We start from the raw sequence: 22,948 nt of genomic DNA, 5'->3' as shown, positions 1-22,948 counted from the left end.
ACTATTTACTTCTATAAAATGAGGAAAGTTATTGAGAGGAAGGATTCAATATAATAATGAATACAAAGTACTTGCCTCTCTGTCTAGTAGAGCACAGGAAGTGCTCAAAAGTGTTGGGTGTCACTATCATAACAAGTCAAAAACAATTCTATAGTACTATGCACCCAATACACAAAATAGATAATAAACTCAACGATACTGGAACAGCCAAACAAGTGGTAACTGTCCATCCTCCAAAGATGTTAATCCCTTCACATCCTGCCCCAAAAGACAGCACCACCAAAATACACTATCATAACTAAGTCCTCAACGGACATCACTGAACAACAAGCCACTTGTCTTCCTGGGATAAAGTGGTTTGGGTGTTCGTAGTTCCGAGGTACAGCTGACACAAAGCAATGCTTTCACCAGGGCAACTTGAATTTTCAAACAGAAAACCTGCTCTCTTTAATCTTTAGGCATAATCATCCTACCTTTATTAGTTTTAAATGCACTAAAGACCAAAATGTGTGTGATCCTATGTGATGAACCAAAACTAAACTCAGCCCTTTCACGAAGGAGCTCTGATCTACTCAACAAAGCACACTGTCCAGTACCTAGGCCTGAAAGTTACCAACATATATTTTTAAACTCTGAATCCTCAGAAGCAAGAATTTTCGGAATTGACTGCACTCCAATTGCTGTGTTTTCGGTTAGGTTTACGCTAAAGAATAATCATTGCACCAATATGTTCTCCATTTATAAATATTCATGATAGGAAAGCACTTGCTTAGGAAAGCTTCACTTTTTAATTAAAGCAGCAGAAAACTTGATATGTATGACATTTGATTTATCATATTTGTATGCAGTTTGTATATTTTGATAACAATATCTACAACTCTAAAATACTCATGTTGGAAATTGGTAACAATTTATCGATTTATCTGGTGATTACTGCACCAAACTGTTCATTCATTAATTCATCCTTCATTCTTATAACAAATATTCAGAGAACCCATGCAGTGCCAGATACTGTGCTAGATGCTAAAACTAAAGTAAAGCTTCTAAAGTTTCTTCTTCACTATTATAAACTGTTTAGGATAAAGTTATGAGGAGAAATGACAACGGATTTAAATCCTGTTACAGTTGCACTTTTATGAAAATCTCTATTAATTTTCGTACTAAGCAATTACAGACTTAATTAATCCTTTCCACTTTCCTATAGACAAAAAATGATCCCATCCCAAATAATTCTGTTGAAAAAAAATGCCAGAGCCATAAAAATGAGCACTTCAGCTATAAAAATGCATGATATAATAGATGTCACCTTCTCTTATTCAGCAAAGCAGCTTTCTGCAATTTTGTCCTTTGCCTTTCACAGAACAGTAACCTGCCATAGTTTCAGTGGGATTTTACTTTGGATGAAGTACAAAAACACTCTCCTACAAGAAGCTCTTAATCCTTCCTCTGGAGCCGATGGCTCTCTCCGCTCTATTATTTTTGGGCAATCAGTGAAGGATAGCGTCCCATTCCCCCAGATCCCTCCAAATCCTAGGAGTCGTCCTCAGCTTCCTCCTCCAGGCTGCGGGTGGCAGTAAGGAGGTATGCACCAAGTCTGGGAAACAAGAAATCTCCGGACCAAATCACATCTGGGTCGCACTGCCTACAGCCTATGTATTATTTTCAAAAAGATTAAATTCGTGGAGTTACTAGTACACAACAAATATTCAAAACTTACTGTTGAATTCACGGGTAACGGAGACGTTGACGAATAGCCCATGATAATCTGTTAAATTTGTGACCAAAAGTTCTCAAATTATTATGTATTAGCATGGTGCCAAAGGCACTGAGTATTTAGAAATGTTTACTTTCTATCCCGCTCTTCATGTGCAACTAGCAAAGCCATCCAAGTCCCAGACTTTCCCATTCGGAATCTTCTTGCGAGAGGCAGTATAGTTTAATGGAAAGAACATGGGGGACATGGCTATTTTGTTAATTTTCTATGGCCACTGTAATAAATCACCACAAATTTGTCGCTTAAAAAATACAAATTTATTATTTTATGGTTCTCAGGCTAGAAGTCCAAAAGGGTTCTCCCTGGGCTAAAATCAAGGTATCAGCAGGGCTAGATTCCTTTCTGGAGGTGCTTGAGGGGAATCTATTTCCTAGTCATTCCAGTTTCAACAGGCTCCCATATTCTTCGGTTTTGGATTCCTTTATCCATCTCCAAAACCAGCAGGGGTCGGTGGACCTCCTCTCCTGCCTCCCTCTTCCAGTGTTAATTTGTGATTACATTGGGCCCACCTGAAAAGTTCAGGATACTCCCCCATTTTAAGGCTAGCTGATTAGCAACCTTCAATCCATCTGCAACCTTAATCCCCCTTTGCTAAATAACCTAACACATTCATAGGTTCTGGGGTTAAGGTGTGAACAACTTTGGGGGTGAGGGGCTTTATTCTGTCTACCACAGCTATAAGGGACCTGGAATCAATACCCAGCTCTACTCCTGAGTAGCTCTGCAGCCTCAGGCAAATTAGATCATGTTAGTCTCTTCTTCTGAAAAATAGCTTAATAACACTTATCTCATGAACTGTAGTGAAGATTAAATGAGATAACACATGCAAAACATCTAAGCACAGAGCCTGGTATAAAGTAGGGCCTCGACGTTGTTCATTTCCATCTTCCCTTACCTTCCTCTCAAAAGCCAACATTCTAGTGCAGTGGAGCTGGATTTTGGATCCAGGTCCACCTGGCTCCCTGGCCATGTTGTCTCCCTTCCACTACATGGCTTTCTACAAGAAGGCCGCATTGTTGGGAAGCACTGAGCCATGGCTGACTTTACATACATAAACGGTCAGCACTCCAAGATTTTATTCTGATAGAGAGAAGAGATATATGCTGATACAGCATAAATTCTGAATTCATTTCTCTTACGCAAATGGATTTCTTATTTAAAGAAATAGTCAGGACTTATCAGCAGAATGTGATTATAGCATTGAGCAATCCTCAATGTTGACCTTACTAGCAGTTCTGAACTCCCCATGACCCACTAAATGGTCACTTTGAACGGCACACAAAACAAACAGCAAAGTATTTGTTTTTCAAAGCTCACATACTCCTAATTATACAACAGGAATATTCTCTATCTTCAGGACCGTTTTTCTTTTAAGTTACAAAATAAAACAGTGAAGCAAACCCGAAATCTGTTCAAATGGTAACAAGACCAATCCAGACTCTACAGCTTAATAAGGCTAAGTGTAGCACCAAGTAGTAACCGCTTAGACCTCTAATAAAGAGCCGCAAATGTGTCTGGAGATCTCGCTATCACCTCCTATGTGACAATACAAAAATCCACCTTAAATTCTGCATGCTCTTGAGCAGAAAATGACTTTCCTTCCAGCTGCTCATATCCTTTTCTTATATTTTGCTACAAGAGGAAGAAACAAGAAAAATATCTACTAATGATGGCGACCCAGTTCTCATTCTCTTGGCAGTTGTAACAATGTGAGGGATTTAGAGCACCAAGGGTCTTGTTTGGGAGTAATCAAGTAATTAGAAACAGGAAATAATTGACTTATGTGATACAGTGATGTCAACCAATCAACATTTCAAAACACTTGCTATCTACATATTGACCTTGACATCTTACAACTCAAAAAAATTACTGAATTTTTACTTGGACTAAAATTTATCTTAACAGAATTTGAATCTTACTTCTCACCAATTACAGAATTTTGGGGGTGTTGGGATATGTATGTTGGGGGACAGGGATAAAAGAGGGAAGGAAACCCATCCCACATTTCCGCCCCCAAACAGCAATTAGGAGAAAAGGTCTCTGGGAAGTACCAGGGAAACTTAATGGTGTAAGCCAACTGTCTTCTAAGCGACTTCTCACTTTTCAAAATTTGTTCACATTTCTCATGCCCCCTGCTTCCCATATCTATCTTGTGTGATAGCTGTTTTTCCATTGTCTAGTTAAGGAAGATGACGCAGACAGGTCAGTCAGACTGGTGAGTCACACAGAGTGCGTGGACCCTTTTAATCTCCTGCCAAGGAAGGAAATTCTTTCTGAGATAGTATAGAAATGTCATCTGGTGAGGAGTCCTCTTTGGGGCTCAATCTTTGAGGTGTTTTTCTAGTTGAAGATTTCTTTCACCCAGTGCAAATTCAGCTGTGTTCTCAGAATCTAGTGTTGTCCACCATTATTCGCCCTGCGGATACCTTGATATTAGCCCAGTAGGACTCTGCCTCCAGAACTGTAAGAGAATAAGTCTGTGTTGTTTTATGTCACTAAATTTGTAGCAATTTGTTATAGCAGCAAGAGGAAAGTAACACAGATTTTGGCACCTGGAAGTGGCATGTTGCTGTAACAAATACCTAAAAATGCAGAAGTGGCTTTGAAATTGGGCAATGGGCAGAGAACTTTGAGAAGGTTGATAGAAAAACTCGAGATTGCCTTGAACAGATGGTGAGTAAAAATATGGATGTTAACTCCCCTAGTGAGGACTCAGAAGGAAGTGAGAAGCATGGTAAAGAACATATATATCACGGTAAAGAATACGTACATCATCATAAATAGACTGCGAGTACAAATATTAACATTAAAGGCACTGCTGGTGAGGGCTCAGAGGAAATGAGGAACATGTTATTGGAAAATGGAGAAGGATTCTTGTCATATAGTTGCAGAAAGCTTAGCTACATTGTGTCTTGCAGTTATGTGGAAAACAAAATTTTAAACGATAAGCTTGAATATTTAGCTGAGGAGATTTCTAAGCAAAGTGTTGCAGAGGAAGCCAAGTTTTTTCTTGCTGCTCATAGTAAAATGTGAGAGGAAAGATATAGATGAAAGAAGAACTGTGAAGTGCAAAAAACCAGGAACTGATGATTTAGGAAATTCTCAGCCCATTCCTACTGCAAAGACACTAAAACCAGAAGATTCACTGTCAGAAAAGAGTGCTCTGGAGAGAAAGGCAAGGATGTAGCTGGACAGTTTTTGCTAGTGTCTAGAAGGAATCAAAAGGTTGGAGCATTCAGTCATATATACTCATTCATATATACAGAGTATTAGGTAGCCATTGAAAATACTAGGCATGTGACTCATGTTTCACTTCAGCATCTCAAAAGAAGCCAGGAATATAAATGGGATTATCCAAGAAATATCTGTGGAGAAGCCTCTCGTCAAAGGGAGTGAATCCCTGCTACATACATAGGAGACCCACAAGGGTCTTGTGAATTTTTGTTCCAGAACGGATCATACCCAGATTCCCACATCTGATTTAGATGATTAAAATGATGAGATTTGGGACTTTTGTGCTGATGAGTTTTAGACGAGATTTTAGACTCTGAGTTGACGCTGTAATGGGTTGAGATTTTTGTGGATGTTGGGATAAGGTGAATATATTTTGCATAAAATGGACATAAAACTTTGGAGGTCAGAGGGAGTATAGAAGAATAACGTCCCTCAAAAATGTCCAAGTCTTAATCCCCAAAACCTGTGAATATGTTAACTTACATAGCAAAAGGCATTTTGTAGATGTCACTAAATTAAAGACCTTGAGATGGGAAGATTATTCTAGGTTATCTTGGTGGGTTCAATATAATCACAAGGTCCTTGTGAGAAAGAGGAAGGAGTGTCAGAGTATGAAAAAGAGATTTGAATTCTGGTGGCATCTAGAAGATAGAAGAGGCAAGGAAATGGGTTCCTCCTTGATCCACCAAAAGGAATGCAGCCCTGACAACACCTTGATTGAGGCTAGTAAAGTCCATTTCAGACTTCTGATGTCCCGAACTGTAAGATTAAAAAATCTGAGTGGCCAGCCCAGTGGCACAGCAGTTAAGTTCACCCATTCTGCTTCAGCTGCCCGGGGTTTGCCGGTTCGGATCCCAAGTACGGACACGGCACTGCTTGGCAAGCCATGCTGTGGCAGGTCTCCCACATATAAAGTGGAGGAAGAAGGGCACAGATGTTAGCTCAGGGTTAGTCTTCCTCAGCAAAAAAAAAAAAAGAAAAAAAAAACGAGGAGGATTGGCTGCAGATGTTAGCTCAGGACTAATCTTTCTCCAAAATAAAAAATCTGTATTATCGCCCCATCCTCATCATATTTCTTGTAAACACTTTCTCCTGTTCTTTATAAACGTTTTAATTCTAAGTGTCCCCTTTAAGAAACATATTATTTAGTGCCACGTTTCATTTCATTTATTTAGAAGAATTTAACCATTTTGTATTGTTTTGGTAGGACTAACTTTTGTCATTTTTTCCTGGGATGGGAAGGTAGGGAAAGAATAATAGAGACATGTTTGTTTTCAAGTCTGCCTTGCTACACAGACTCTGCTTTTACATGTTGTCTTCTACAATAATTTGGAAAGTAGGTGTCTATATTTAATTCTAAGTCAACAGTGATTTTTAAAAAAACGTATGCATCTAATTATTGGACAAAAACATGTATCATATTATTAATGACTCGCTGGAAATGAACTAGGTTTCCTAGCACCACTTAAATCCTATCTTCTAAGTTTGAATCCTACTACTATTACCAAGCCAGAATGCTCGTTCTTCCAAAGGAAACAAAGATTAAAAACATTTTAAAAGAATTTTTCAAAGTTTTATTTTAAATGTATCATTCTTTTTGTATTATAAAAGAAATACATATTTATTGATGGCAATTTAAAAATACATATAAGCATAAAAAAGAAAATAAAAATTATCCAAGAAAAATCCATCACCTAGATATAACCATGGTTAAAAGTCTGAGGTTGGGTTCCAGAAATGGCGAAGTAGCTTGAATTAACCTAACATTTTCACAGATAACAAAATATAAAATAAACAAAAAACGATTTAAATTCACTGAAGAACAAGCAAAAGAAGGCAGATACTGGAGGGGAGTCAATCCTTACTGAACAGACCCATAATGAGTTAGGGCCATGGCAAACAGCATTTCTCCTGAGCGCACTCCATGTCTGCATGGTGCAGACAGCTGGAATTCAGGCAAACAGCTACCATATTACTGATTGAGGTATCCGAGTTTGGGGCTACTGCAGTGGCTGGAAAGCAAGGAGAGAAATCTAGAAAAAATATGCATGTAAACACCCCTCAAATTCTTGGCCAATCCTGGAAGTGTGCATCTGCAGGGGAGATTTCAAAGAGCCCGGTGGAAGGAATCAGCTGGAAGATTAAAGGAACAGAGCAGAGATTTCAGCGGCTGCTCACACCTGGGGAGACAAGCGTTTACAGTTTGAATCATATCAAAGAGAAGCTTGGTAAATATCTGGAGCTTTCCATAGATCTATCTTTATAAAGGATAAAACTAAGCTTCCACAAGTTCAAGATAATCAGCCAGAAATGCGTCTGCACACTAAAACCAAACTCAACACTCTTCAGGGAAGACAACAAAATACAGAATCTAGAAAGACAGTGCTTATAACCAACAGATAGGCCACGTCAAATATGGGTGAAGATGTGGAGCAAATGGGACTCTCATACAGTACTGGCGGAAGTGTAAAAACTGGTACAGTTACTTCGGAAAAGTGACAATTTTCCAAAATGGTTGTGGTAGAAAAGTCTTCACTCTATGACCCATCAACCTTCTCCTAGGTTTTAGGTTTTAATCCAAGAAAACGATACTGTCTATGAAAAAAGTCTTATAAAGGAATGTTTACATCAGCTTTATTCATAATAGTCCCAAATTGAAAATAACTAAATGTCCACTAACAGAAAAAATGACCAAATTGTGATATACATACACTCACACAAAATAAATGTAATGTGCATTCCATATTACATATATAAATATATATAGACCACAATTTATACATGTAAAATATAAACTACTCCACCATGAAATAGAATGAATTACTGATACATGCAACAACATGAGGGAATCTCAAAATCTTTACGTTAAGAGAAAGAAGCCATACAGAAAAGTAAAAACTAAAATTCCATTTACACCAAGTTCAAGAAGAAACAAAACTAAGTCAGATCAGGGGTGGGGACTGATTAGAAAGAGGTGGGAGAAAACTTTCTAGGGCAATGAAAATATGCCATATCTTGATTGGGATGACAGTGACATGGGTATATACATTTAGGAAAACTAATCAAATTGTACCCCTAAAGTCCGCACATTTCATTGTATATAAATTTTACCCTCAAAATATATGAGGCATATCCTTACAGCCCGTTATACTTTTAAGAAAGATAAAAGCAGCCACTGACATCGAGGACCTTGTTTGACACTCACTGCTAGGACACTGTGTTCTTTTGTTGAATATAAACAATTGCACAAACATTAACAACACACAAAGTCACTCCGTGACCATTATGGATAAAGACAAAAACAAGATCAATTTGTAATCATTTCTAAGTATGCAGTCAAAATCATGAACACTGTCCAAGTCAATAAAACCACCAAACAGCCCCCAAATCTTGCTAATTAATGTTAATTAAAGACTAATGTGCCTGTTGCTTATTTACCAATTATAGCTTTAACTTCAATCCATTCCTCCTGCCATATAGATGAAATTTATTAAGCTGTCATAGAAAAGTCCCTGTTTTCTCACAATCTCTTACCAACAGGGCAAAACCTCGCTTCCTTGAACCCCACCCAAAATCATATAACACAAGTCCAAATCCTACAAATAGGTCCTCTCTAACACTTTTATTGAGAAGTAATGGTGTGTGTTCTTTCTCAATGCAATAAGCAATAACTCAACTTGTTCAACTATAGGTGAGTTCCTAGCGCCCTTTGGCTGGAGGCCACTGACACCCTGTACATGAACATATCCTGTTTTATAATTATTTTCATTTACTACTTCTTGAATATGGCTTTCCATGTCTTCACACATTTTACATTATATTTCATGGCTACATAATTTTCCATTATTTGAATACGCTAGAATTTCTTTAACTAAACCAATATTTTTTGGAAATCTAGTTTTTTTCTAATGTTTCATTATTATAAGCAGCCCTAATGAGCACTGTTGTGGTTAAATCTTTAAGGGCCTTCATGATTATTTCACTAGGAGAAATTCTTTTAAGCAAAATTACTGGAATTATTGGCTCAAGGGATATGAAACATAATAGTAAATTACACTCTTGTCTGAATATGAAATCTTAGAAAGTATTGTAGGACAGCATGTCAACCGACTTCAAACAGGCTCTCATTCCCACTAACTCTCTGCATAGCTCTTATCAATTCTACATCTTGTCAACTCTAATGGTCATTCCCTTGTCCTCAACTAGCTAGACTTCTCAGAAGCATTTGACACAGATAAGTCCCCCTACTTGTTGAAATATGTCCCTATCTAGGTTCCAGGACCCTATCCATATGCACTTGGTTTTCTTCCCCTGTAATTGGCTTCCACTTCTCAGTCTCCTTTGCTGGTTCCTCTTCCTCTGCCAGATTCTTCAATAAGGAAAGGGCCCAGGCCCTCTGCTTCTCCATCAAACTCTCTCACCAGGTGATCTTATCTATGCAGGTGACTTTACATGTCATTTCCATATTGTGACTTTCATAATTATATATCTTGCCTGAACTTCTCCCCCGAACATCAGAAACACATACCTCACTACCTACCTAAGATGCCTTCAAACAAAATTATTGATCTCCTCAATTCCCCCAAACCTTCCTTATCTCAGGAAATCATATCACTATCCACCCAGATGATTAGACAAAAAAACAAAAAACAAGGGGCGGGGGGGACCCCTAAACTTTGTTGTTGATTTTTCTCTCCCTCATACATCATGTTCAATCTATTAGTGAGTCTTGTTGACTCTCCAAAAATATATGCCGACTCTAACCATTTCCCATCAACTTTACAGTGACAACCCTAGGCCAAGCCACTGCAATCTCTCCTGAGGACTACGGCACTGGCTTCTGTGGTTGACAGTCTCACCCATCATATCCAACAAGGAAAAACACAATTTCACAAAAGGAAATCAAAGTGCTGTAGTCAAGAGGTGGAATGGGATGACGGCTGGCCAATCGCAACAAATGACCTCTGAGCTGGATTTTACCATTTTTTTAAAATTTTACCAATTTTGTAAGTAACATTTAAATGTCTACCTTGGAACATCCAGCATTCCTATAATATGCTATATTATAAACTTTTCAGACAATTTTTCAAAGGATGGAAATGGAATGAGAATAAAAATACAACATATGTATGTGTAAAATCCTTTTAAAATAAATTAGTGATGATGGAAAACTGGTGAATTTTTTTTATCATGTTAGAGAGTAGAAGGGCTTTCTAAGCAAGAGGTATATACACAAACTCTTAAACAAATAATAATAACAATAGTAAAAATAATTGCAGCAGGTATAAAAGAGTGTGACAATTCCTATTATATGAGAGCTATTAATGATCAAGAAGCTAGCCCTGGTGTTCTAGCAGTTAAGATATGGCACTCTCACCACCAGGGCCAGGGTTTACTTCCTGGTCAGGGAACCACACCACTATCTATAGGTTGTCATACTGTGGTGGCTGCGTGTGGCTATGATGCTGAAAGCTATGCCAGCAGGATTTCAAAGACCACCAGGGTTACCCATAGCAGACAGCTTTCAGAGGAGCTTCCAGACTAAGACAGACTAGGAAGAAGGACCTGGCCACCCACTGCAGAAAAAATTGGTCATGAAAACCCTATGAATAGTAGTGGAGCATTGTCTGATATAGCACGCGAAGGTGAGAAGATGGTGCAAAAAAAGACTGAGCAGGGTTCCGCTCTGCTGTACACAGGGTGGGTAGGAGTCAGAATTCACTCCACGGCACTAACAACAAAATGATCAAAAAACAAATAGTTAATGATCATTTATTATTAATGCCCCAGCAACATAGACACAATTATCTCCTTTAAAGATACCCAAACTCCCTCAAAAGTAAATAAGTAGAAATTGAGATAACAATGAAGTTTATTTTCTTTATGTATCAGATTGGCGAAATTAAAATAATTTATACCAGTATTGACAGGACGTGGGGAAATTGATACTTACATAGACCATTAGGAGTAACATAAATTGGGACTTACGACTATTTTGGCAATATGTATTAAAGTGTAAAGAAGACACATACATTTTAACAACAACTCCACGATCCTACATAAATGTTTCCACAAAAGCCCAAAGATATCCATGTATGTGTGTGCATTTGTGTGTGTGAGTGTGGTGTATCTCTGTACAATCATTACAAATAATGATTTCAATAACTTGACATAGAAAGGTGTCTAAAATGTAAACTAGAAGAAGAAAGTTGCAACACAGAACATATTTTCCTACATTTCCACTCACATATATTCAAACATATTAGTTTAAGCATAAACAAATCTGTATGAATATATAAGGAACTCTTAACTATAGTTTCCCCTGTTAGTGGTGGTATCATAAAGAGCATTTTCCTAGAGCATTAGAGTGAAATGTCCAAACATAAGAAACAGAAAAAACAAAGAACATGACCATCTTTGTACTGGGACAAATGAAGCTATCTTTCATACACTGAAATAAAGTCCAATCAAACGTCTTTAGAATTCAATGCCCTGTAGATGTGCAGCATTAAATAGTCTTCTTGTTTGGAAGGAATTGGCAATTGATGGCATGAACACCTCAGCAAAATATTTCTAGTGGTAGAGAGAAAGATAAGCCTTGTCTCAGAGTGCTGGGAGAGAAGGCTGACCTTGCCCCTTTGCCTTCCCAAATGTCCCCGAAGTTCCACATTCTCACCCCAATGATCACCATCAATGATCCAGAATGCCTCAGTCAGCTTGCCCCACTCCTGCCCTGCGTGTAAAATAGGAGTAGAACAAACAACCTTCTTATCTACCACCTCTCTTTAAAGGCATACCTAGAAGAACATCTTAACTGGCTTTGGCTGACACTGCAGATAAACAGGAAGATGGAACCTACATAGGATCAAATAACACTGAAGTTAACGCTCTTAAATCCTCATCTTGGGCTCTAAAGCAAGAGCACAGCCACTGGAAAAGGCAACCTGGGAGAGGGCATGGCACCTTCCAGGAAGATCACTGAAAACTCACATGGGAAAAAAAGCAAAAACTCTCAGAGTATTCATCCCATGGGCATTCTAGAAATGCCCACCGGTATTCGAATGCAGTACAATGGTGCCATTTTCCCAAAACTATTAAGAAACAACCTATATCACACACACATCTGTATGTATATACTCATATATACATCAACATATATATGTGTGTGTATATATACAAACACATACACCCTTGTGTGCATGTGAGTGTATGTGATATCTAATCACAGACTAGCAATTACCACTCAATAAAATTTACCTACTTGTTTTTCAAAAACTCTGAAGAGTCTGGTAGTATGAAAAAACGACCCAGTAAGAAAGAGAAAATAAGAGTATTTCAAAGTAAATGCTTTTATTTTGAACTCTCTGTTCCTACTTTCACCTTTCAAATCAGATGAAGAAAGCGACACACTTCTGGGTTTTGTTGTTGTTATTGTCATTTTGTTTTGTTCTAATAAAAATAGAGCAAATGCATAAAATACACATTATAAACTCATTTAGTACTCACAAAAATCCCATGAGAGACTATTTCCTTTGCCCAGATGAGGTACAATGAGGTAAACTGAGGCACAGAGAGGCATCCAGAGTTATTGTTCATACCATACATTGGCGTTATCCTGAAAAACTTCACTTTTACCTGAATGAAATGTAAGAAAATTCCCCTCCTGAAATGCTCTATGAATTCTAGGCCATAAGCATCAACTCACTGTATCAAGGCACCAAAATGTGCCTGTTTGGAATCCACGTGTGTTGCACAATGTATAATGCAAACCTAGGGCTTATTACAACCCGTAGTAGAGCAGCAAATCGAATTCGGTCCCAACGCTTGAATATGTATGCGTACGTAGTGGGAAGAGGCAGAGAAGCCTTTGTCAGTACACACGATCCCAAAAGACGCCGGTGCTCCACAGCAAGTTTCCACTATCTGCGCTTAAAACCATGGGGGACTCCCTCGGCCGTCTGGGTCGCGCGCGGTCCGCAGGGCCCAGGGCGCATGCGTGGCCCGGTCCGCTGCGCCTCGCGGCGAGGCGGCTGGGGTGCTTACCTGGTGCGCTGGGCGCGCAGACACAGGACCAGGAGCAGCAGGGCCGCGGCCAGAGCCAGGCCCGGGAGGCTGAGGAGCTGCGGCAGCCACGGCTGCAGCCAGAGGCGGCCCATGCCCGCGGACACGTCTTCTGCCGGCCGGTTCGCGCGCCGCCGCGGTGGGTAGCCCCGGGTCTCTCTCGGCGGCTTCTCTCGGCTGCGATCCCCCGGTCCGGGCCGAGTGGCCGGCTGCGGGTGGCGCTGGCGGGAATGTCACCGCGGCCCCTGAGGCTGAGACTCAAAGTTCCTGGACTCCCCTCCCCCAGCCCACCCACGCGCACCGCCCCGCTCCGCGACCGCCTCCGGCCCGGGTGCTTCTGGAAAACGGCGCCCTGGCTCCTCGGGGCAGGAAGAAGGGCCAAAGAAGGGGGAGGGGAGCTTTCCCGAGAGCGAGCCTCCGAAGGCCTGCAGGAGGGGATTTCTGTTCTGAGTGGGACGCGAGTCGCCTAACTGGGGCCCCTCGGGAGGAGGGACCCTGGCTGCCCCTGAACAGGGTCGGGATGTGCCCGCTGCGCCCTGCTCCGGCGGGACCCGGAGAGCCGGGCGGGCGGCGGGTACCTGCGGAGTGCGCTGCGCCGCCGCGTTCGCCCTGCACAGCCAGTTTGCTCACACGCTTTTATTGAAAGCCTACTGAATGCAGAACCTCGTCCCAGAGGCCAGGAATACAGAGCCCGGGGTCGTGACACTCCAGAAGTCCTGATGAGACACACAATCCAGGAAGAAGGCAGACAGATGAAACAAGGTATTGCAAAACAACGCAAAGGGCCGTAGAAGTGGCACAAGCCCCACAGGTTGTCCTTAGAACAAATAAGGGAGAAACGTAAAATATCTTTTCCTGAGTGATCACCGTTCACCAGGAGCTTCACACATGATTTTTGATTCTCCACACCAAACTTGTGATATAATTTTAAGCAGTATTTTAGAGAACATGTAATGAGACTTAATTTACCTTAGTTGCTCAGATGAGTCTTGAACAAAGGAATTAAGTGTTGAAGCAAAATGAAATCTTACTGTTAATACAGTGTAAGAAAAAGTAACTGATAACCATTCTAACCAAGGCTATTCCAAGACCCCTGTGTTCTTTCCTTTACGCAAACGTTTATTTCCATAGTTCTCTGTACTACTACAATAGCTTCAGAACTGGGCTCCATATCTCTGACCCTTAACCTTTCCAGGCCATCCTCCCCATTACCACCTCCCATCTACACAGATCTATCCTGCTTTTACGCTGTTCAGATGGTTGCTTTTGTGGTAAAGCCATAAATCTTCCACCTGCCATAAGAAGCCTTCCACAATTTGTGTCCAATGTACAACTGCCATGGGTAGAACAGGTCTGTATACACTACAGCTTGAGCCACTGTGTCCTTCACAATCAACCCTTTCACACCTTTGTTTAATGATATTCCCTCTGCCTGAAAATTTTCCTCTCTCCCCTAAATACTGAAATTCTACCTACCTCTCAAGGCCCAGCTCAAATCCCACTTCCTTCTAGAAATTATCCCTAGCTCTTTTTCTGTAATTAACCTCTCCCTCCTCCATACTTTTAACACTGTCTCTACTTTTCACCCCATCACGTTTTCCCACTATATCTAACTATATCTGAGTTATTTCTAAGTCTGTCTTTCCTGCCAGAGAAGGTGGGAACCATCCCTTAGACAACCCTGTCTGCAGCCACTCTCTACTCCTCACCCCCAGATCTCCCACCCTGGAGTTGACATAATGTAGTTGGAAGTACTTTGCATGTGCCTGGCTCAGTCGGTGCTCCATCACTGAATTACTACTGCCTTGCTGTCCTTGGCCTTAAAGCTGTGAATGGCTCAGCTAGCACTGAAACCGTAATGTTTACGAGTATCTTCATCTTTGAATTTTATTCCAGGGTCTTTCTACTGCCCCTCTCTCCTCCTGTTGTAGATTCAATTTTCTGGAAGACCCAAAAGGGCACACTGAGCCCACAGCTACTCTGTCTCCTCCAAGGGAAAGCAGACTGGCTTCCATCACTGCTCAGCCAGCAGAGCTGGTTTACAGGATGGTTTCCATGTCCTGCATTTCTGTAACCGCTGCAGAAAGCCCCTCTCACTAATTTTCACAAGGCGCTTCAACTTTTATACTTGTATTTTCCATTTGATCTGGATGACTCTTCCGTTAGAAAATATAGGTAAAATATTAAGCATTAATTTATTGAACATTTACTGTTTGCCAGGCACCATGCTAAACATTTTATTTAATGACATTAATAACAACAAACGCCTGCAATTAATCTAAGAAAGTGGAAGGAGGAAGACTACTCTGTCACCTACTAGATTTGGTTAGCAACTGTGTCATATTCTTATGCTATCTGTATGGTACCTTCCTTACAACACCTTGTGGTATACATTTAATGAATGTTGAATGTGTGTTTCTCTTGTGTTTTCCATTTCTGTTCAAAGGGACCTTCATTCCATAAATGACCTGGTTGAAATAAAATCCAAAGACATCTTTTATTCCTCTTTTGCTTTTGTAACCCACTATCAGCCTCATTATCTTCAATCCAATTCAATTTATTTACCTCCAAACATGCCTTTATTTCCATCACTTCTCTGACAGAGATGACTAGTTGACCGTCCATATCTACTTCCTGCTTCCTCCTCTGTAACGGTCCTCAGTTTTTAACGGAGCATGTGGCTGTCCTATAAAGACTACTTTCCCAGCCTTCCTTGTAGTTAGATGTGACCATGTGACTAAATTCTCACCTGTAGGCTAAGTATAAGGTATTACTTCAGGAAAGGACCCTTCACGGGAATGGACAGGCCCTCTGCCTCCTTCCTCTTTTTTGCTCATTTAGAATGTGGATACCGTGCTTAGAACTTAAGCAGCCATGTTAGCATATATAAGTATGTCCCAAATATTGCATTCCATATTATTTGTTGTTTATATGAAATTCTAATTTAACTGAAGATCCTAAATTTTTATTTGCCAAATCTGGAAACTCTGGCTTAATTCCAACACAAGAGTTCGTAAGGCCTACAGGCAAGACAACTGTAAAATTCTAGCTGCCCAACAGCCCCCTTCAGAAACCAGCCACAAATCATCCCTTCGAATCAATTACCAGTGTTAGTGTGTTGAGTACTTTGGCCACACTAATTAGACTGACGTCAACAGTCAGATCTAAAGGAGTTATGGGGTGGCCCTTAGACTTTGAAGTATCTAGAACAGTAAGTGTGTTCAGTATAGTTAGCAACTGACCTCATTATTTTTTTCAGAAAATATTGATTGTGAGGCAAATGGAGAGAGAGAAATACAAGCAAAAACAGAAGTGAAAGAAGAGGAAGTAAAGGGAGAGGGTGATCATACACTGGAGTCTCTAAAGTAAGAACTATGAAAATCCAGATGACGGGCCCAAAGCCTCCCCTAGCAGCCCAGGTGACCCTCATCTGCCAGGTTGTTGGAGCCATCAGCCTCTTTCCAATCTATGGTTAGGGCTTGAATTCTGGCTCTGCTTCCCTCTCTTTTTATTCTAAAGAGGCTGTTTGGAAGTCACCAGAACTTGAATAATGACTATTTCCCCTTCCTTTTTCCATCTATGTCCAAATTCTCCTGCCCTGACTTTGAAAATACTAACACAGTAGATTGAGACCTCCAAGTCCACCTACTTAGTCAATAACTTTTGACGAGTTCAAAGTATGTCCATGGCACTAGACCGTGAATGAGATGGCCCTTCCTTCAAAGAGCTGGGACTAAGAGGGCTTTCAAAAGGGTTGACATTGGAAAGGAGAAAGAAAAGAGGCTAGTCTACATGAGATTGTGGAGTGATGATGAGGGGACTTAAGGACGTACACCCATATGGCTTCAATCTTGTGAGCTCCCGGGAAGCAAATAATGTGCTGGGAAAAGGGTCAATTATAGGGTTCAGTTGTTGGGAAACATTTGAAAGTACAACTGTGGGAAACATCAAAGTGGAATTCCACACAACATTTTATCCCGTTTGGGGAATGTCTTACAGTCAGATTTGAGTACTCAAGCCTGACCGATTCTACCAACTTTTGGCATAAGATATAGATTGGGTTTTGAGTCATATCTACCACTAAAAAGAAAGACTGCAGCTGTCTTTCTCCCCTTCCTCATGAGCTTTGTCTTAACTACCTTTGATTTCCTATTCCCTTCTGTTAGAATTAAGACCACCTCTGGGTAAAACTGTGAAGCAGAGGAAGGGAAGAAGACGGAAGAAGAAAGGAACGTGGACGGAGAAGTCCTGCTATGCACTAGGTACTGCTTCATGTTTTACATACTTTTTTTTCATGTAATCTTCAAAACCAATCTTTGATGCGGGTATTATTATTTCCTTTTACATAAAATAAAAACGAGACTCAAAGAGTTTCAGGGCCCCTGTGATAATTCAGCTCCTACATTACACTGAGAAGTCACCCCTCCTTTCACTGTACCATCTTGCTATCCTTAGAGTTTTCTTTCACTAACCCTTTACTATATCTCTTCAATCATTCTTGCCTCCATTTTTATGGATCCTGTTTCTACCATGAGCTGCCCATCACCAAGATACCCCATGAGCACAGTTGGGCCTCTGCTTGTACCATGGCCTACCTCAGCCCCTGTCTAGCTCTGAGATTAGTCTCAGTTTTTCCATCTGAAAAATGATATGACTACCTTCCCTATAGGTTTATGAGGATTAAATTGTGAGAGCAAATATACAACAATCTAAATGCCTGGAGCTTCTCCCTTTTTTCACATTTGAACACCTTCTGCTCCATTGGCATAGGGTATAAGTAGAAATGAGTTTATTAGACAAACTCAGCCCAGCCCAAGTGTTATTACTTCTGCCCAATTAAAATGTAAAATGTGCCACTTTGTTGTTTTCTTAAGGTGGCTATTCTGATTGTAGCTGAGATAGTGATAATGGTATATTCTGAGACCTGAGACTGCTGTGAGCCCAAAAGTTATTTTTTAATTGGCACATAGTAAATAGTGAGGCACCTTAGATGCCAGCCCTTAACCTGACTAAAAATATCTTAAATCACACATGCTTCCTTTTGTTGTCTTTCTTTGCAGTTTAAATAATTGCACTTATTTTCTCTTTAGTTTTCCTTTCTCCTAAAAAAACAGTTTATGGTGTCAACCTAGCACTCAGTTTGCACATATAAACAAGGCAGGCAAAAATGCTTATTAAATAAAGCGCTGTTGAATGAACAGAGTGACCCAACAATAGTGTTGTTCCAGTTAATTCTTTTTCTTTTTATAAAGTACAATTTTAGGTAAGACCTGAATATAATTATTTTGAAGTAGCTATAAAAATGGTGGAACAGATGGCTCTGATTATCTCCAAGAGGGAGGAAGAGATTCAAGAGTTTTGTCATTTCTTGTTTAATAGTCTTGGCATTACTTATACACACTTGGGTTTTGTAGTCTCTGGCTTATAAATTCACAATATCGTGCTAAACCTTAGTTCATTCTTGCGATCTGACCCTACTTCCCATGCCAAGATTCAAGACTTGCTCTCTCTCTGTCTCTGACTCACTGGCTTTTCCAACATTTCATTTCTGGATTAGCCTTTGAGTGCAGATTTCTAAGGACAGAAAGCACAAGGATCTTTCAGAGCCTTCCTTTACATAAGACCCCCCCACCCCTGACCCTGCCCGAGCTACCCCTGTTCACTAAGGGAAAGTTTTATAGACTCCAGAACATTTTTTTTTTTTTTTTTTTGGATTGGACCAGGCTGGTTCTCGGAGAAGCAACAAAAAGCCTCGTCTTAAATAAAATTTACCCACACCACCTCTCTCACCTCTGCTGTTTCTGCCTATTATAGGAAAAGTCCTGGGAAACTACTCAAAGAGAGAGACCAGTACAGGAGTTTATTAGGACAGGCTCTCAGGATCAGCACCAGGAGTGGGAAAGTGAAGGAAACAGACAGAGGGAGAAGTTGGGCGGGGATGCAGTCTCAACAAGAGACTCAGCCCATAAGGATATCTAGAACTCAGATGGCCCATCAGAACTGTCGCAAGAGTGGGGGAAGGTTCAGGCTGTAAAGGCCAGTATCAACCTGTCATTGGCTGTGGACTGCACTTAGGAAAGGGGAGAGGGTGACCTTGAGTAAGGAGGTTCTCTTTATCTGAAGGCAATTCCTGAAGCCTCTGATGACATTCACAGAAGCTGGGAGCACAGGTCCTCTCATCCTGACAGAGAATCTGAGCAATACAACCCAGTATTTACTAAATAGGCAGTGTCCACACTAGTGCCACAGAACTCTCTCAGAGGCAGATGGCATGATGTGGTGGTGATGATCCTCGCATTCATTCATTTTGAAGTTCTCTCTCTCACTAGCATAATTAGAGTAACACTAGTCTCTCAGCTTCTGAGATGATAAAGCAATCATGTTCATCAAATGATTCTAATGTTAAAGAAGAAAACTTTAGACTATTTATGAGTCAAAGTTTATTACAATATTGCAACAAGGAAAGCCTCTAGGTGGTCAGCTCAGATATTTACTCTGATTAGGAGTGTTATAGAAAGAGAATGTGAGTTAACCATTGTTAGTTTGGTGACAAAAGGAAAAGAATGGCTTAAAATCTTGGCTGATAGGTGACAGTCAATGAAGGTGTTTCCCCAAACAAGTCTAAATCTCGGGAAATTTTATCAGAAAACCACTTAGGCATTTTTCAGGAATGCTAAACTCTTGTCTTTCATTAGGCAAAAAGTTTCTGCTGCAGACAAAGTTTGGGACAATTTGTCTTTTACCCTAACAAGTTATGTTTTATTTACTCAGTCTACCATGGTGCCCCTTCCTTCACAGAGTCCCATTCCTTTATCAGGCTAGTTGCAGTTTGGCTTCCCAGTAGGCCCTTCCACACCCACACTTTTCTTTAAAGACTAGAGAAAAACACCATTCACTCTCTATCCCATGTTGCTATCTGACTCCTCATTGTGTGACCTCTGTTCCCAGCTTCCTCTCCACCCACCTCTTTCTTGTCCAAGGCTCAACTGGAAAATCATCAAATTCATTCCTCTAGGTTTTCTGAACCTTTTTTCCATTTCCTCCTCTAGCCTTCTGATCATTAATATTCCCATAGCTGAACCATTCCTTTCTCCTTCCTTCTCTGAAGTCTGGCATTTTTTCCACCAAGCAAGATTGCTAAATTTTGACATTTATAAAAGCAATTAATAATAGCAACTATACATATGCTGAAGTTTTGAATATTCTGATTTATGAGCAAACATTGCACTAATGAAAGAAGAAATTAATTGATTTGTAATGATTCTGAAAAGCAGTCTAATTGCTTGCCAGGGTTGAAGTATAACTAAGATGGGTATACACACATGTAATCCAGCATTAGCCAAGGGCTTTGTAATGTCTATGTCTGCCTGTGGGGGAATCTGTTTTGACCCTACAGCAACTGGTAACCAGAAGGCAGAACTCTGTACCTTCATTTGTTTCTGCAAGAAACCCAAACACAGCTGGCACTGAAGTCTTTGCTGCAAATTTGTGAGAAGTCACATTGTACAGCACATAATATTTCATGCAAAAAATCCTCAACATTTTATGTTCCCCCTCCTACTGGACCACATCACAATGGGAAATTTCCTCCTCCCCACTCCCTCAACAACAAAGTCCAGTCTCTCTGGTTCTGCTCTCCCTCTAGACCTTTCCTCTTCAAATACAAAATAGCTTCTGCCTTTGTAATGCAAAGCAATTCAATTTGCATCTTTTATTTGAGCATGCCACTGGGGTCTCCCACGTCAAGAAGCTATGGAAAAAATTCTGAACAATAAGCATGTAATATTTTCAAAATATCATCATCATTATCAACCACAACATTAAAAAAAATTTTAGGTGAAATTAATTATTTTCATTTTCAGGAATATAAGTAGATGTTAGGAAATTAGAAAAAAATGGTGTCCCCTCTCTCTCACCCTTAAAGATGCTCTAATGACAATGATTGGTCAATCAGAGTGTATGTGGACGGACAACTATCAACATGTGTCCCTTCTGCCTTTATAGGTGCCTTAGAGAATCCCCTTTGCAGACACTATGTCTTTTCTCCATTTGCCCCTCCATCCTTTAGAGGCTAGATTCTTGGTCTAGAAAGGTGCAAGGACTAATTCGGCCTTCTTAGACTTTCCTTCTTCTACTTTTGGGTGTTCCAGGACCTCAAAATCTTTTCTCTCTCTCTCTCTCTCTTTTTTTTTTTTTTTTTTTTGCTTCTCTTTTATCAGTTACCAAGAATCTGGAAGTCTATTCCTTATGTAGATTCTCAGTGCCAGTCTCAGCACAATTCTTAGCCCTCTAGCATTCACACAACTCCCATGCCAAGACAAGCATAATGTAATGCTTTAAGGAACTTTCTAATGCTCACACATAAATGCAGGCATATATTTGAATCCTTACCTGCCTATTTTTCTCTGCATTTCTGCATCAGGAATCAGAACATAATTATTTTGTAATTAAAAGTCTGAAAATGAACCAGCATAATTCTTTTGAGTCGATAAAGCATTTTCAAACATTATAGAGTGTGTGGCATTTAGATTCTCTCTATATATTTGTTAAATCAATGAAAATTAGGAAACTGATGTGAGGCAAACCCATATAGTAGAAAAAGTATCACTAATATTCACATTAATAAAGGAGAATCCATCTGCTTCTACTGTCTGGCTCTTGAACTTGATCAACTCATGGGAATATTGTACAGATAAAATGTAGAAAAAAATATTTAGCTTGGTGATCAGCACATAGTAGGTACTCAATAAATATTGGTTTCATTTTATTTCTTTATGGTGAGTCAGACCCAGTTCATGATGGGCAGCTCAGCTTGCATGGTAATTTGATGGCCAGGATCAAGTGTTTTGTTTCCACAAGAGCCTGAGGCAAGCCAAAGTTGTTTCTCGAAAGGAGAATAATTATAAGCAGAGAATGGCGGTTTTGCTCTGAAATCTTAAATGTTTGCTCTATGATTCACCTTCAGAGACCTCCAATGGCTCTGTACAGCGTCTCTGTTTTCCAGACGCTTCAGACGCCATCAGATCTTCTGAGTCAAAAGAACATGGTAGAAGAGCTACTTACATTAACAAACCAAACCTGTTCAGAACCTTATCTTGGTCTGGACCCTGCTCAATACTGGAAGCCTTCCGGGTTACTTAATAAATAGATTGGAATATCAGACCCAAATTTGGTATATGTTTCCTCAAAAATCCAAAAAGGCTTGGTATGTATTGTGCCTCTTTCTTGAGGTAGGAGGAATCAGACACAGCAACTTGTCCTTCTTGATCTCTGGCCACTAGACCCATACAAATTCTATTAAGGTGGTGTACATGTGTCTAATAGGATATGTAGAGAAGTTTAATTTCCTCTTCACAAGGTCCAATCAGCAAGATAACATCAGCGCAGTAGACCAATGTGTTATCTTCTGAATGAAGAAACAATAAAAGTTTCTTTTGGCTGGATTGTGATTATGACAAGGACTGGAGATCTGATACAGGTAGGACAGTGAATATTTATTGCTGGCCCTTCTTGGAGAAAGCAAACTGCATTTGCCATATTAATAGCTACAGTGTGCCAGGGGGTGTGTTGATGTGCTGAAATAAATAAAACACATGTGGAACAGCAGCTGCAATTCAAAACATCATCTTATTAAGCTCACAGTACACTATTGTCATTCTTTAAGATTTACCTGTCTTCTGCACAGCCCACAGAAGTACATTAAATGAGGATATGGTAGGAATTACCACTCCTGCATTCTTTATGTTCTTGATGAGGCATTAATATCTGCTAATATTCCTCAATAAATGTGGCATTGCTTTTGGTTTACTCTTGTATTAAGTAGAGGCAGTTCTAGAGATTTCCATTCAACCTTTCCCACCATAATAGCCCTCAGTCTCC

The 22,948-nt window shown here is 40.1% G+C and overlaps 1 protein-coding gene across 1 annotated transcript in view; it reads right to left on the bottom strand.

The window, feature by feature from the left end:
* CYP7B1 (cytochrome P450 family 7 subfamily B member 1) overlaps positions 1–13,799 on the bottom strand; it is a 175,474-nt gene extending 161,675 nt beyond the window's left edge. The window contains exon 1 of the mRNA XM_008516147.2: positions 13,052–13,799. Within this exon, the coding sequence (XP_008514369.2) occupies positions 13,052–13,164 (113 nt within the window). The 5' untranslated portion in view covers positions 13,165–13,799. The remainder of the gene's footprint in view (positions 1–13,051) is intronic.
* Between the last annotated feature and the right edge of the window lie 9,149 nt (positions 13,800–22,948).

Source organism: Equus przewalskii, chromosome 8, assembly GCF_037783145.1.
Source record: "Equus przewalskii isolate Varuska chromosome 8, EquPr2, whole genome shotgun sequence".
NCBI lineage: Eukaryota > Metazoa > Chordata > Mammalia > Perissodactyla > Equidae > Equus > Equus przewalskii.
This window is presented reverse-complemented; position numbering and strand designations above follow the sequence as displayed.